The 14,537-nt window shown below is 46.2% G+C and overlaps 1 protein-coding gene across 4 annotated transcripts in view; it reads left to right on the top strand.

Moving 5' to 3' along the window:
* MTSS2 (MTSS I-BAR domain containing 2) overlaps positions 1-14,537 on the top strand; it is a 79,949-nt gene that overhangs the window by 40,178 nt on the left and 25,234 nt on the right. For all 4 annotated transcript variants that reach the window (XM_056862662.1, XM_056862663.1, XM_056862664.1 and 1 more), the window contains exons 4-6: positions 6,568-6,652; positions 9,676-9,767; positions 13,888-13,962. In XM_056862662.1, the coding sequence (XP_056718640.1) occupies positions 6,568-6,652; positions 9,676-9,767; positions 13,888-13,962 (252 nt within the window). The remainder of the gene's footprint in view (positions 1-6,567; positions 6,653-9,675; positions 9,768-13,887; positions 13,963-14,537) is intronic.

Here is a 14,537-nt window from a genome sequence, read left to right on the forward strand (position 1 = left end):
CTTCTGCTGTGTGTGTGTGTTAAGTGCCGTGCCGTCAAGTCGCTTCCGACTCATGGCAACCCTATGAATGAAAGTCCTCCAAAATGTCCTATCTTTGACAGCCTTGCTCAGATCTTGCAAATTGAAGGCTGTGGCTTCCTTTATTGAGTCAATCCATCTCTTGTTGGGTCTTCCTCTTTTCTTGCTGCCCTCAACTTTTCCTAGCATGACTGTCTTTTCCAGTGACTCTTGTCGTCTCATGACGTGACCAAAATATGATAGCCTCAGTTTAGTCATTTTAGCTTCTAGAGTCAGTTCTGTTTCTAGGGTAGCTTCTGCTACCATCTTTAATATGACGCACCTCAGAGCTGTCAACCCTTTCACAATATTCAAAGTAATTTCTCTTTAATTGTCTTGGGTCTCTTTCTTCTTGATGTGAAAATATAGTTGGGATTGGTGGGAAATGCAGCACTGTTTAAAATCTTGGGGGGGGGGGGTCAAGACATCCCTGAAAAGAGCCAAACAAACATTGGGATTGGACTGTTTTACCCACTGTGGTGAAAAAAGGAGCTTTTTGACAGGAAGTTTGGAGAAAGGAAGCTGGAGAGTATGCTGTGGGTCAAGTCTGGTTGCGTATGCAAAGGGGGGAAGCTAGGAAGCTTTGTGATATCTGAGAGGGGCACCCCAAGTTCCCAATATTGCTGGAAGGTTTTGCTACGGGAGATGGACTTAGATTCTGTGATTCAGTTGGGTTGAGGAAGGGAATATACGCTGGGCTGACCCCAGCATTGGCGAGAGGAAGAGCTCTTTGTCAGATCCAGGAAAGGAGAGTGGGTGGAATTCAGTTCCTTTTGTGAATGGCCGTGGAGCTGAGGGAGCATGCGAAGGAAGTGAGTCAGCCTCCTTCCGTCCTCTGCTACAGCTGCACAGCAGGTGTGGCTGGACTCAAGATACACCATAACCCCACAGCAAGAAAGAGTGTGTGAAATACCCTGCTGTTATTGAAGACGGGGCTTGTTGCGCTTTTCCCAGGGAGGAAACAAGTTCCCAAGGAGGAACAGAGAAAAGGGCAAGGGCAAATTTTTGTCAGAAAACAGCACAGAAAAATAATAAAGGAAGACATGTCCGTGTCTTAAAAGCCTCTGATGTCCTCCTAGTAACGAAAGCTAAAAGGGCAGCTCAGCTGATAACCAAAGAATTCCTTGCAGAACTGGTACCTCAAGGATCAGCAAAATAATGAGAAAGGCATGTGGTGGAGTGATAGAGAATGGCCAAGATCCTTCAGGGAGAAATTTCTTCAGGTGTGGGATGAAAAGGTGAAACATCAGCGTTCTGTCTGCTCAAGAGCTGGAGCATTAGTCAGCATTTGGTATTCCAATTCAAGAGAATGGGACAAGGGGGAAATCCTGTTCACACTTGCAAAAGGGGACAGTATTGCAGCAAAAGGATCAGCAAAGTAGAGCTATGTGGCAGATAATCAAGGTCAGACTGGAAGCCTTGTCAGTTTCCTGCCATACAAGCCTTTGTTGGCGAGGAATCTTCCCAAAGCGAGTGTCAGAGAAATTGGTGTTGAGGAAAGGCAACATCAGAACCCAACATCAAAGTAGAAACATGGTCACAAGGTCATGAACAGGCTGGAGTCAGAGGAGTGGTCAGTGATGGAATTTGCAGAGAAACCAGAAACCTGTGGATTGGATGGGCACAGAGGAGTACAGGTGAAGTTCTCCCAAGCCTTACCATAACAGTTGTGGCCTCTGTTCGTAGGGTTGCCAGGTCCCTCTGCACCATCGGCAGGAGATTTTTGGTGTGGAGCTTGAGGAGGGCGGGGTTTGGGGAGGGGAGGGACTTCAATACCATTGAGTCCAATTGCCAAAGTAGCCATTTTCTCCAGGTGAACTGATCTCTATTGGCTGGAGATCAGTTGTAATAGCAGGAGATCTCCAGCCAGTACCTGGCAGTTGGCAACCCTATTTGTTGGCTTCTGGAATCCTGCTTAGGGGTGTCAACCGCTACCCTGTCCTTCCTCCGACTGGATGTGTCTTGGTTTGCTTTTGAGAACAAACAGGGCCCTCCTGGCAATGGACAGACCATTTTGAGGCAAACCCTGGAGGCTGTTTGTGTCCTGACAAGAATTTGGAGGGAGGAATTTGGAAATCTCCTGCCTGTGTTGGTTCACAACTCAGTGGCAATGAATTCAAAGGAAATAGAACAACACAACATCTGTGGAGGGATTGAAAGGGGGGAGCCAAGCCCAGAGGTGTGATATTTTGTATTCTGAAGAATGTTAGACCAGCACAAGGGCAAGTTGTTCCTGGAGAAACCCTTATGACTGTTTATCAGGCCACTAAAATGTTAAGAAAGCTGAGGAGACCAGTCAACAGCAGTAAAATATGAGGTAGAAACAGAGCTTTCCATTTTGTGAATTGATCTCAGTAGAGGACACCTTACAACATCAGGGTTTGGGACAGTTTTTTAAAATGTGGATGAAGGATTGGAAGCAATTAGCAAAGCTTGACCTGGATCTATTGGGAAGTAACCGGTGGAAAGATCTGAGGATGGTCACTAGCAAAAGAGACCTGCAGTGGGATTATTTCCAGTCTGTTTCTAACCCTTTTGAGCAAGAGGTCACTCTATTCTTTTTCATGGGGGGATTTCTTCTCCTATATTTGCATAATTATATTTTTAATTCCTTTATCATTGGTTTCTTTTTTTCTCATTATGTGCTCCAGTTATTGATAAAATAACAATAGATGGATTCATGGCTTTAGAGGTTCAGTTGAGTCTCTGACCCTTTGGGCTTTCAGCCTCCACCTGACCAGTTCAGGTCATGTGGCAGTTTCTGGAAATTGAATGAGCTGTAATCCTAAAGAAGGGTGGGAGCATTTGCTTGAAATACTAAGCTGTGAGCGACCTGTAGGGTTGCCAGGTCCCTCTTCACCACCGGTGGGAGGTTTTTGGGGTGGAGCCTGAGGAGGGCGGGGTTTGGGGAGGGACTTCAATGCCATAGAGTCCAATTGCCAAAGCAGCCATTTTCTCCAGGTGAACTGATCTCTATTGGCTGGAGATCGGTTGTAATAGCAGGAGATCTCCCGCTATTACCTGGAGGATGGCAACCCTAGCGGCCTGGTGGCCTCAGTGTTTTCAGTAATGTAGTGCTTCGCGTTTTATTCCTGGGGAGGAAACTGCCTCTTCTGTAAATTGCTGCATGCTTAGCCAAAGAGCTTGCAGTTTTCTCAGACTTGATCGCAGCGGCTCCAAACTGCATAAGCTGAGAAGTCCTGATTCAGATCTTCCTTCCATCCTTGTATTTGCTATGTGGTCTTAAGGATGCTACTGTCTCTCAGCCACAACTCCCCACCTACCCCCACATGATATTTACAGGGTGCTTTATCTCATAACCCAAGATCAGAGCATCCTAATTTGCACCTTATGCAAATTGTTCTGTAGCTATGCAGATCAAGAATTTTAATTGTGCGTTAATGTATTCCTGGCAAGTACCATGCAGGGTTGGGAAAGGAATAGCGGCATGAATCTTTGCTCATGGCAGGAAGGAGCGGGTGCTGGCCTGCCAGCGAGCCTTCTCCAACCCAAACTCAATGTTTTCTTGGTAAATGCACAGTCCCAACCCAGCCTTGGCGGAGATCACCCAAAGGAGGGGCAGCAGGAACCAGGCACCACCATCATAAGAACATAAGAAAAGCCATGCTGGATCAGACTAAGTCCCATCAAGTTCAGCAGTCTGTTCGCACAGTGGCCAACCAGGTGCCTCTAGGAAGCCCACAAACAAGACAACTGCAGCAGCACCATCCTGCCATAGCACCTAATATATTCGGCATGCTTTTCTGATTTTGGAGAGAATAGGTATGCATCATGACTACTATCCATTTTGACTAGTAGCCATGGATAGCCCTATCCTCCATGAACATGTCAGCTTCCCTCAAATCAAAATTTGCCTTCCTACACTCAAATAAATCCAGAGTAGCCATAAATCCAGAGTAGCCATCCATCATGCCTGGACCCAGCCCAAGCTGAGGAGTCCCTCCCTTCAACTTCGATTGCTCAGACCATTCAAGGGAGGGAAGGTAGCAACCAGGTACTGCTCTGCTTCTTCCCCGTTCTATCCTGTTCTTGCAGAGTACTCTCATTTGCTGTTATCTGTACATTTGTGTCATTTTTACCTCTGTTTGGTTTTACCTTTAAATAAATTACTTCGGGCCTCCTTGTTTTTGAAAAGTGAAATCGATAATGCCGGACGTTTGATGCAATACTTTGCGCACCTACTTCAAAACAAGTTCTTGCTGATCTCAATAAGGCTTCATAAGTATGGAGAGGATTGCTGCATTTGGAGCCAAGTCCCAAGTTAGCATGTCCTTAAAGGCAAAGGTGCAAGCGCTGGGCCATTCCTGACCCATGGGGTGATGTCACATCCCAACGTTTACTATGCAGACTATGTTTACGGGGTGGTTTGCCATTGCCTTCCCCAGTCATCTAAACTTCACCCCCAGCAAGCTGGGTTCTCATTTTACCGACCTTGGAAGGATGGAAGGTTGAGTCAATCTTGAGCTGGCTACTTGAAACCGACTTCCGTCAGGATTGAACTCAGGATTGAACTCCCAGCCACTGGAGAACATTTATGCTCGCCAGACTGTACGTCCTTCCAACAGCTGAATTGAGCGGCCGATTTAATAAAAACCCATTTTCAGATAGGCTTTGCTCCTGTGCATCAGGAGCAATTGAGTCAATAGACCATATTTTGTTATTCTGTGATCTGTGGGCTATACCCAGGGCCACTTGGATCGCACCAGTCGTATTAAAATACCATCTCCCTGCTGAATCCTGGGTGGCCTCATATCTGATGAGAGATGTTGATCCAGGAATAACTAAATTCGTCACAAAAATATTTGGTAATAGTAATTTCTCTAAAGGGACAAGCAGTTTAAAACCATTGTGACCAGCGTCATGTTTACCATTGTAGTTGCTGTTGTTATCTGTTGCATCTGTAGAGTGACATGAGTACTATTGCAGTCCCTGCTGTGTCTGTAGAGTAATTGAACTTTGGTCAAATGATCTTGATTTTAATGTTTAAGCGTCTTAAGAATCCTAAGTTACTCTTGTTGTTTATTTTTAATTTGTATACTGTAGTATTTTAACTTATATTAATTTATGTATTTGTGCTTAAGACCTTTGATCAAAAGAGCCTGAAATAAAAGGAAAGGTTATGTTGTGTTAGTAGATGAAGCTTTCCAGCTCGCTGATTCTCTGCCCCCCAATTTACACAATAACTGAATTATTGTGGTGATATCTAGTCAGAACATATGCTGGATAGTAGAGGATCAAGGGCATCATAACTAAATTTTTCTCAGGCCGCAGCAGAGTTCATATGCTACAACTACTCCTCCCCCAGCTGCCTGGAGCAAGTTGCTGTCTCAGACTCCATTTTCCTCATCTAGAAAATGGGAACAATCATAGGGCTTTTGTGGACTGCGTGTTGGATTTTCCAGTCACAGTTGCATGCATTTATCTCACGATTTTTCACAAAATGTGTTTCTGGGAGGTGGGAATACAGACTGGTGACAGCCAATGTGCTGGGGTAGTTGTAATGTTAGACTACAACTGGAGAGACCTGAGGGCCTCACTAAAAGTTACATTTTCCTTGGGGACATCCCCGGGTAGGCTTGAGAGATCCCCTGCTGTTTACCCAAACTGAAACAGCCTTTGGGAGTCACAGTTTGCCACACAGGGGGAAAATGACATGTAGCACTTCCAGGCTGATGTAGGATATCCTGTAACAGCACCCTTTCATGTGTGTAAAGTGCCGTCAAGTCGCAGCCGACTTTATGGCTACCCCTTTTGGGGTTTTCATGGCAAGAGACTACCAGAGGTGGTTTGCCAGTGCCTTCCTCTGCACAGCAACCCTGGTATTCCTTGGTGGTCTCCCATCCAAATACTAACCAGGGCTGACCCTGCTTAGCTTCTGGGATCTGACGACATCAGGCTAGCCTGGGCCATCTAGGTACCCCCCTATAATATGGACACTCTTGGACTCTCATATCTGTTACATTGACTTTAATCTCTCTCTCTGGGTTTGTTCCTCCCATGGTTTGCTCATCCTTGCGTATACACAGGAATTAGATTCTGCTAAAGCCTCTCGTTAGTGCTCTAAATTTATCTCCAATACGCTAATTTCCCCATTTAGTATTGGAGACCCCCAGCATTCCCTGTAACAATCCCTCCTAGGAGATTCTTTGTGGGTATATGTGTGTGAGTTTGTGTGTGTGTCTGTGTGTGTTCAAAATTTTATTCCATTTTGCAAAAATAAACATATTCTTTTAACCTATCAGTAGTGTCATTCTTTCAACGTTGACTACCCAAGCAACAAGGGGAAAGTTGCCATTTTAAGCAAATATCAAAAATAGAACAACCAGCAAAGAGAGGAGAACAAACTATCCTAAATACATTCTAGCATCTGCTGCGTTATCCACAGGACTGGTTATGCCAATTCTGATAGTTCCTAGAAATGCTTTTTTTTTTAAAGCACTTTTTATTTATTAACAATTTTAATCTGAAGCTTGGTTTTTCTCACCTCAGGGGCGACAAGAGACATTGGCTCGGCTCTGACCCGGATGTGTATGCGCCACCGTAGCATTGAAGCCAAGCTGAGGCAGTTTACCAAGTAAGTTACGTTGGGTGATAGTCAAGTGTATTTGCTGGTCCCGTGCTCCTCTCTCTGAGCCAGGAGGAGGGAGTCATTAAAAACTGTGGTGGGAAGGTGCCCAGCTTGTGCTGGTATAGGCAGGAGGTTCGAAGGACACTCACATTTATAGACATTCAGGCCAGTTACATTGGAGAGCACTTGATGTCCACTGAACGGAGAGTAGGCCTTGGATGTGGGAAATTCAGCCATGGACTCACTGTGTGTGGCTTGGGCTGGTCACACACTGGCCACTGCCACCACACTCACAAGGGGTGATCTTCACCTCGCTTCTTCCAGATACCCTTCAACAGAACTTTCTCCTTGCCAGACTATTTCCGCTGGTTAGAAATTCATAAGTTCAAACGAGCTTTCTTATTGGTGAGATGTAATGCCCTAGACTCGGCCGAGACACAAGGGTGATACAATACAATTATTACAGAAGAACTAAAATGCCCCTTTTGTTCTAATCAAATGGACTTCCTAGCCCACATTGTTTTAGCATGTCCACAAAATAATATTGCACAAAATAAATGTATCACTCCCTGGATAAAACTGCTTTCTGAGATGCAGATGCTGTGTTATCTGCTGTCAAAGATCGGTCAATTGCGTGAGAGATGTGACAACTTTTCTCTTTATAGTGTCAAGAAAAAATTAAATTTCATTTCCCCTTTTTAAAGTGTGAAGTGGTTGATGGATAGCCAGTAGGTGTTAAATCTAGGGAAAGGAAAGATAAGGGGTAATCTTTTACTTACTTACTTACTTACTTTATTTGCAATCCACCTTTCTTTGCTGAGTCTCAAGATGGACGTATGCCTTCCAAGAGTAGGGTGAGGGGGAAGATTTGTGTAATTCAGGCGTCTGAGCTGTGTGAGGCATTTGCATTGTGTCCCTTTACAAATGTGGTGGAGGGGTACATGTCTGCTGGATCTTAGCCCAAGTGTGTATCTGATTCAGCCCTTCATATCGGTTACCCATTTGGAATCGTTCAAGCCAGACTCTGAGACCAGTTCACACGTTACAAAGCCTATTGGTTGGATCCAGACTAAATTTTCTGCTAATGGAAGGTTCTTTCTACCTCCCCCCACACCACTACAGCTCATTGTTCTCCCTAAAATGCTGTTCCTGGGGGACAGGGGACCTTCAGTACTGGCATGAGGGCAAACTGGAGATCTGCAGCAGAAAGGGAGGAATTGGTGACGATTACTCCACCACTGAAGAGCCCTGTGGCGCAGAGCGGTAATCTGCAGTACTACAGTTAAAAGCTCATGCTCACAACTTGAGTTTGATCCCGACAGAAGTTGGTTTCAGGTAGCCAGCTCAAGGTTGACTCAGCCTTCCATCCTTCCGAAGTCGGTAAAATGAGTACCCAGCTTGCCAAAGTGTAGACGACTGGAGAAATCAATGGCAAACCACCCCATAAAACATAGTCTGCCTAGTAAACTTTGGGATGTGACGTCACCCCATGGGTCAGTAATGACCCGGTGCTTGCACAGGGGACTACCTTTACCTTACTCCACCGCTTCCATTAGTGGAAAATTTACTTTGGATCCATCCCAATGCGTCTGCCTGTCAGTAGGCAGACTCCAGGAGTTCTGTACTTAAAACATGATTCCCAAACACACAGAGGACTGGTTTGGATTGGGACTGCTGCACCCAGGGAGAGAGGGATGTAAGTGTTCCTCCTCTTGTGCACCATTTAGGTTGGGAATATGGCAATGTAGCGGAAAAGTCGGGTTCGAGGGGGAGGGAAAGAGACCCAAAAACCGTTATCAAGAAAAACAGTTTTTTATTCGCAGCTGCGGCTCAGTTACTCTAACAAGTCAAACACTGATCCCCCATTCTACCGGGGAGAAGACATTTATCCAAAACTGTGCTCTGACGGGGGCACATCAACATTCAGTGCTTATCTGGTTGTTTAACATTGTTTGGAGCCTCAAGAGCTCCAGCGGATTTTTCCAGTTCCAGTTCTTGTTTATCGTTCATCATGACTTTCCATGACTTTCCCCCCACTACCTCTAGCACACACATAGAGTTATCCTACCCAGCAACAAGCTAATTTCAGTACGCTTACAGAAAGGAAAAGAGGTTATCACACACTATTAAATCAGACTACTTAAGCGGATCTTCCATATTCAGGGGAAATCTATCTGGCTGTCACAGCATAGGAGGAAGGCTTAAGCCCTGGTCTCTTCCCACAGTCCCCAGTCTGAATTGGGTCCTTGGGAATCAAGTTCTAAGCATGGAACTTCCTGAGCATATCTGTTAACAGGGTTCATGGGAGGAAATCAGGACTTTGTAATATGTGAATTGGCCCCATGTTTGGCCTCTCGTGAGGCAAGTGCACTGCCATGAAAACCACAGTAGTCCTAGATGTGAGATGGAAGTATTACCATGAGGCTGTTAAGTAGAACATGTTAGATACTTCTGCTTGAGACCAGACCTCAAAGTGATGGTCCAGTGGTTGGAGAAGTTAGTCCAGGGAGACAGTCTGTTTCCCAGAATCTAGCTCAGTAACAAAGGAGACTACAAAGAGAAGGAAGGGAGGAATGTCCTGCTCCTCTGGTGAGTATAGACTTGGAGCAGCAGGGTTCAATGCCTGCCTGCCTGTGAGTGATGATCTTGGGAGACCTAAAAAAGAGCAAATATTTTCAGGCATGTTAAAAGTTAGAAAGTTCTGGATTTGAGTAACTAGCAGTTGCTTCTGATGCTTGTTTAAGCTTCTCAGAGGCCTTAGGTCTGAGATGCATCTCCTCCCAAAATTCCCTCCACAATCTGGTTGTGTGCACCTATCACCTTATTTTATAGATCATTCTCATTAAATTCAGGTTTAAGGAGCCACTTTTTCTTTTAAGGCTAGGGCTCCAGAATAAACCAGGATATTTTCTCCCTGAGTGGGCAGGAAAGCATGAGTCTGAGGTGTTTTTAAAACCTAATTGTCCTTCTGCACACTTCTCCCAGTCAATGCTTCTAACTTTTCTCTTTGGTGTCTCTCCTTGCTCCAGCGCCCTGATGGAGAGTCTGATTAATCCTCTGCAGGACAGGATAGAGGACTGGAAGAAAACCGCTAACCAGCTTGACAAAGACCATGCAAAAGGTAACCCCCCAGGAACAGAGTTGCCCCAGGTGTGCGTGAGCTGTATGGCATGTGAGCGGCCCACGTAGCACCTCATAGCTCAAGAGGCAAGCTGATGCGAGCTCAGTGGTCGGGTGTCTGCTTTGCTGGCAGAAGGTCCCAGCTTCATTTCCTGACATCTCCAGTTAACGAATCAGGCAGTAGGTTCTGCTGCCAGTCCTCAGGCTCCGCCCCAAAAATCTCCAGGTATTTCCGAACCCAGGGCTGGCGACCTTACTGGATTTAGAAAATTGAGGAGCCTTTTGGTGCCACAGAAGGCTATGAGAAAGAGCTGGCCCCTTCCTCTACTTGTGGCTTTCCTGCTGGGCTGACAGGGAAGAATCATCACTAACTCCTTCTCCAGCATTGTCAGTTTGGAGCGCACATCCAAAGTGCTGGATGCTTGCTGCTTAGGTCTGCCTGAGCCTTCTCCCTGGAACTGGCCCAGTGGTGGTGGCGCATTGGTTAAGAGCAGCGGACTCTACCGGGTTCGATTCCCCGCTTTTCCACATGAAGCCTGCTGGGTGACTTTGGGCCAGTCACAGTTCCCTCTGAACTCTCTCAGCCCCACCCACCTCACAAGGTACCTGTACCGGGGAGAGGAAGGGAATGTGCCTGTAAGCTGCTTTGGGACTCCTTAAGGTAGAGAAGAGCGGAGGGCAAAAATCTACTCTTCTTCTTCTGATGGGGGAGCAGATGTAATTGAGGCTTATCCATAGGGTTTCCAGGTCCCTCTTTACCAGTAGCGGGAGGATTTTGGGGTGGAGCCTGAGGAGGACAGGGTTTGGAGAGGGGAGGGACTTCAATGCCATTGAGTCTAATTGCCAAAGCTGCCTTTTTCTCCAGGTAAACTGATCTCTATCGGCTGGAGATCAGTTGTAATTGCAGGAGATCTCCAGCTGTCACCTGGAGGTTGGCAACCCTACTTATCCACCAAGGAGACGTGGCACTAGGGTTGCCAGGTCCCTCCCCCCAGCGGGAGGTTTTTGGGGTGGAGCCAGAGGAGGGCGGGGTTTGGGGAGGGGAAGGACTTCAATGCCATAGAGTCCAGTTGCCCAAGCGACCATTTTCTCCAGGTGAACTGATCTCTATCAGCTGGAGATCAGTTGTAATAGCAGGAGATCTCCAGCTATTACCTGGAGGTTGGCAACCCTACGTGGCATGTGGTCAGTTGGGGTACATGGCAGAGTGCCTCCATCCCTTTGCCAGGCACCTGTTGATTCCTCTTAGGCCCAGATCTCACCAGGGACAGTTGCCTCAGGACTCAACGGGAGGGACAGCCTAGCTGCAGTGCCCCCCACATGGGGGCCCTTGGGCACTTCCAAAGAGTCCTTCTGCTCCCCTACTTTGCATCCATTAGAACAAGGAGATAAGGCCACAGTGACACCTGCAGGCCGTTGAGGGCAACGTCTTCCCTGCTGTAGTATTCCCAGGTATGCGCAGAGAAAGAGAACTGCTCCGCTGGGGCAGAATTAGAAGAGGTGATTACTTTGGCTGGCCTAATTCTTGGGCACGGACAGCCCCTGAGAGAAGAGAAAGAGGATAGGAGACCAGACAATTCAGGCGTCCTGCCTCCAGTGACCAGGCCTGTGTCAGTTTCATGAGGTAGTATCAGAACAGCAGACACTAATGCCTTGGGCACTGGCCAAGCAGCTGGAGGCAGTGCGCCTCGGCAGAGTGCGCCAAACTTATGTCACCAGATAAGAAAAGTGCACAACGACAAGTGACCTTCCAGGGTAGAGCTCAGGAAGTCACACCCTTTTTCTTTTGTCCTTAACTCTCCTTGTGTCCAAACCCTTTTCGGGTTTCATGGTAAGGAAATTCCCAGGGGATTTCTGTTTCTGCATAGCAGTAGCCTCTAGTGCATCTCGAAAGCTGTTTGGCACTCTGCATCCTCTAATGAAGAAGTAGAGTTAGTTTTTATATGCCGACTTTCTCTATCCCTTAAGGGAGACTCAAACCGGCTTACAATCGCCTTCCCCTCCCCACCACAGACGCCCTGTGAGGTAGGTGGGGCTGAGAGAGCTCTGTGACTAGCCCAAGGTCACCCAGCTGGCTTCGTGTGTGGGGAAGCAAACCCAGTTCACCGGATTAGCCTCTGCCACTCATGTGGAGGAGTGAGGAATCAAACCTGGTTCTCCAGATCAGAGTCCACCACTCTTAACCACTACACCATGCTGGCTAATGAAGTCTGCCCTATTTTAAGACTACTCCTAACTGTGGAATTGGAGTTTTTCCAACATGCCCTAAAGGAAGTACTGGTATCCATTCGCTTTTTTGCGCTAAACATCATGCCCCATGCAGAAAAGTCCTGGGACTTCGAAAGCTTACTTGTTGTATGTCATTTGGGTTGGTCTGAATAAAAGGGAATTATTCTGTTGTTGTTCAGGGAATGTTGTGAGTCTGTCTGTAAACCAGCCAACCTACAAGGGACCACCAGGGTCATCAACCTCCTGCACAATGCAGGAAATTCATGACTACCTCCCCCCCATACATACAGTGAACCCTACTCCACACCCAGAAGATGGGGAAAAACCCTCCAGAATCCCTGGCCAATCTGGCTTAGAGGAAAATTGCTTCCTAACCCCAAGGGGGTGATCGGCACTACCCTGGGCATGCAAGAAAGGGCCATGAGAGCCAAACACTGATGCAAACCTTCCTGCCCTCACTCTTCTGATCTGCCTAAGGTCATAGAATCAGCATTGCTGACAGATGGCCATCTTGTTTGAATAGAATACTCTTATTAGAATCAACAAATGAGGGTCAGTGTTGATGTTATAACATTTCTGCCAGAGCTGCTTTTTGTTAATAAAAACAGCTATGAAGTTTTAAAAAACCTTTGAACAACTTCATTTTTTGGTAAATTAAATTAACAGCAGCCTAATGTTGAATATAAAGGTGCAAAGCCAGCTTCAGCAGTGACATTATTCAACATAGCTTAACTATAACCAGGAGATGTTTTGCATATTGTTTTACTATGATTGGTCTGCAGGCTCATTTTAGGTCCCCTTTCTTGGACATTGGCTATGAGGATCTCAGATTTAATGCAGCCAGTTTGTTGAATCCCTAAACCGATAACTGGGCATTCCTAGATGTGATGCTTATTAGACCTTTACTAGTACAAAATTTTGCCATTTGGGGAAAGTTGTTGGACCCAAATGTGGAATGGGTCAAGGTCACAAAACATCGAACTGACCTGATGCTCTTGTGCTCCAGCAAATCTGTGGAAAACATTTTTTTTGTAGTATATGGATTAACTAGTGTACATATGATTCCAGTTATAGATCAGACTGGGGAACCTCTTTCTTGATGGGGTGCTGTTGGTATCACACACCACAGCCTGGTAATCCACTTGAGTAGGAATGGAACAACTTTCTTCTTGCATCTAGGAACTGAGTTTTCACTTGTACTTAAATACTGAAATTGAGTTGATAGCTATCCTCAAGGAAGAGGCAGCATGGGCAACGTGCCATCTCCTGGGAGGAGGAGGAGTCACACATTTATATTAAAGAATTCAGTGAATATAGAGAGAGACATTCAGCTTATGTAGGGAGGAAACTGGATAAAGCTGAAGAGGCATTGCTCCCTGTAGTGCCTACACTTACTTGGATGTTTGTCTCATGGTAGCCTGCAGACAGGCATCTCAGGTTTTTTCAAACCACATAAAAGCCTGTGAAACCTATTTGACTGGGGTAACAGTGGTATATGCACCATGAGCAAGAATCCTTCTTTCCAGCAGCGTTCAGCTCTCTGAAAAACTTACGTTTATCTTCATCCTAAGGTTGATTTAGCACTACAAATGTAAAACGTTTCTCAGGGTGGTCCAGATTGAATTCTAGGAGTTGTAGTTTTCAGAGGGTACTGGGGGGGATACCAACACCCTATTCACTCATGTGGCTTTAGTCCTTGGAATGAATCCATGGTACCCCAATCCCGTTCTAGAGGTCCTTTTAAAATAGACTGTGTATTTTGACTAAATCAACTGTTTGGGAGGGAGCAATCAGGGTGAAAGAAATATGCTGAGCACAGAACACAGAGAACAGAGGGGATGTACACCCGTGAAAGGCTGTTTCAGTGTGCTTTTTCTCTCATGCCATCTTAGAATACAAACGAGCCCGTCACGAGATAAAGAAGAAATCCTCTGACACGCTGAAGCTGCAGAAGAAAGCCCGCAAAGGTAATGACTCTCTTTGCTTGAGGGGCACTTCCACTGATCGCCAGACATCTGACTAGTTGTGGGCAGGGGAGACCCTCCTAACTATGAGCGATGCAGTGGCAAGAGCCATCTGTGGAAGACTGTTCCCAGGAAATTTCTGGTCTCCCAGTATAAGGCAAAGGTGGGTTAGTCGAAGGAGGAGGCTGAATAACAGATAGAGCAGTAACAGTCCCAGAATTAAATTTTTATCATTGCAGAATTTGTTTGTATATTCAGGGAAGCCTAGTTACCTCTAGATTCTGGGGGGGTGCCTTTGTCAAGGGTGGGGGGACTGCTTTCTCTGTGAACCATTTATATGTTGGGTGCTTTTGACTTCCTAGCAAGTCCATATAAGCCCTGGTTTTGTGGAACCCCTGTTTGGCTGGTGCTGGAAGTCTTGCCTGCCTATGTCCATGGCCACAAAACGGGACAGTCGGGTTCTGTCTGTCTATGGCCATGAAATGGAACAGTCGGGGTCATTATTTTTTACCATGGAAGTGCCAAATGCCACATGGAAGTGCCAAATGCCACCAGACACTAACAGTGGAAGGAGCGTG

Source organism: Euleptes europaea, chromosome 17, assembly GCF_029931775.1.
Source record: "Euleptes europaea isolate rEulEur1 chromosome 17, rEulEur1.hap1, whole genome shotgun sequence".
Taxonomy (NCBI): domain Eukaryota; kingdom Metazoa; phylum Chordata; class Lepidosauria; order Squamata; family Sphaerodactylidae; genus Euleptes; species Euleptes europaea.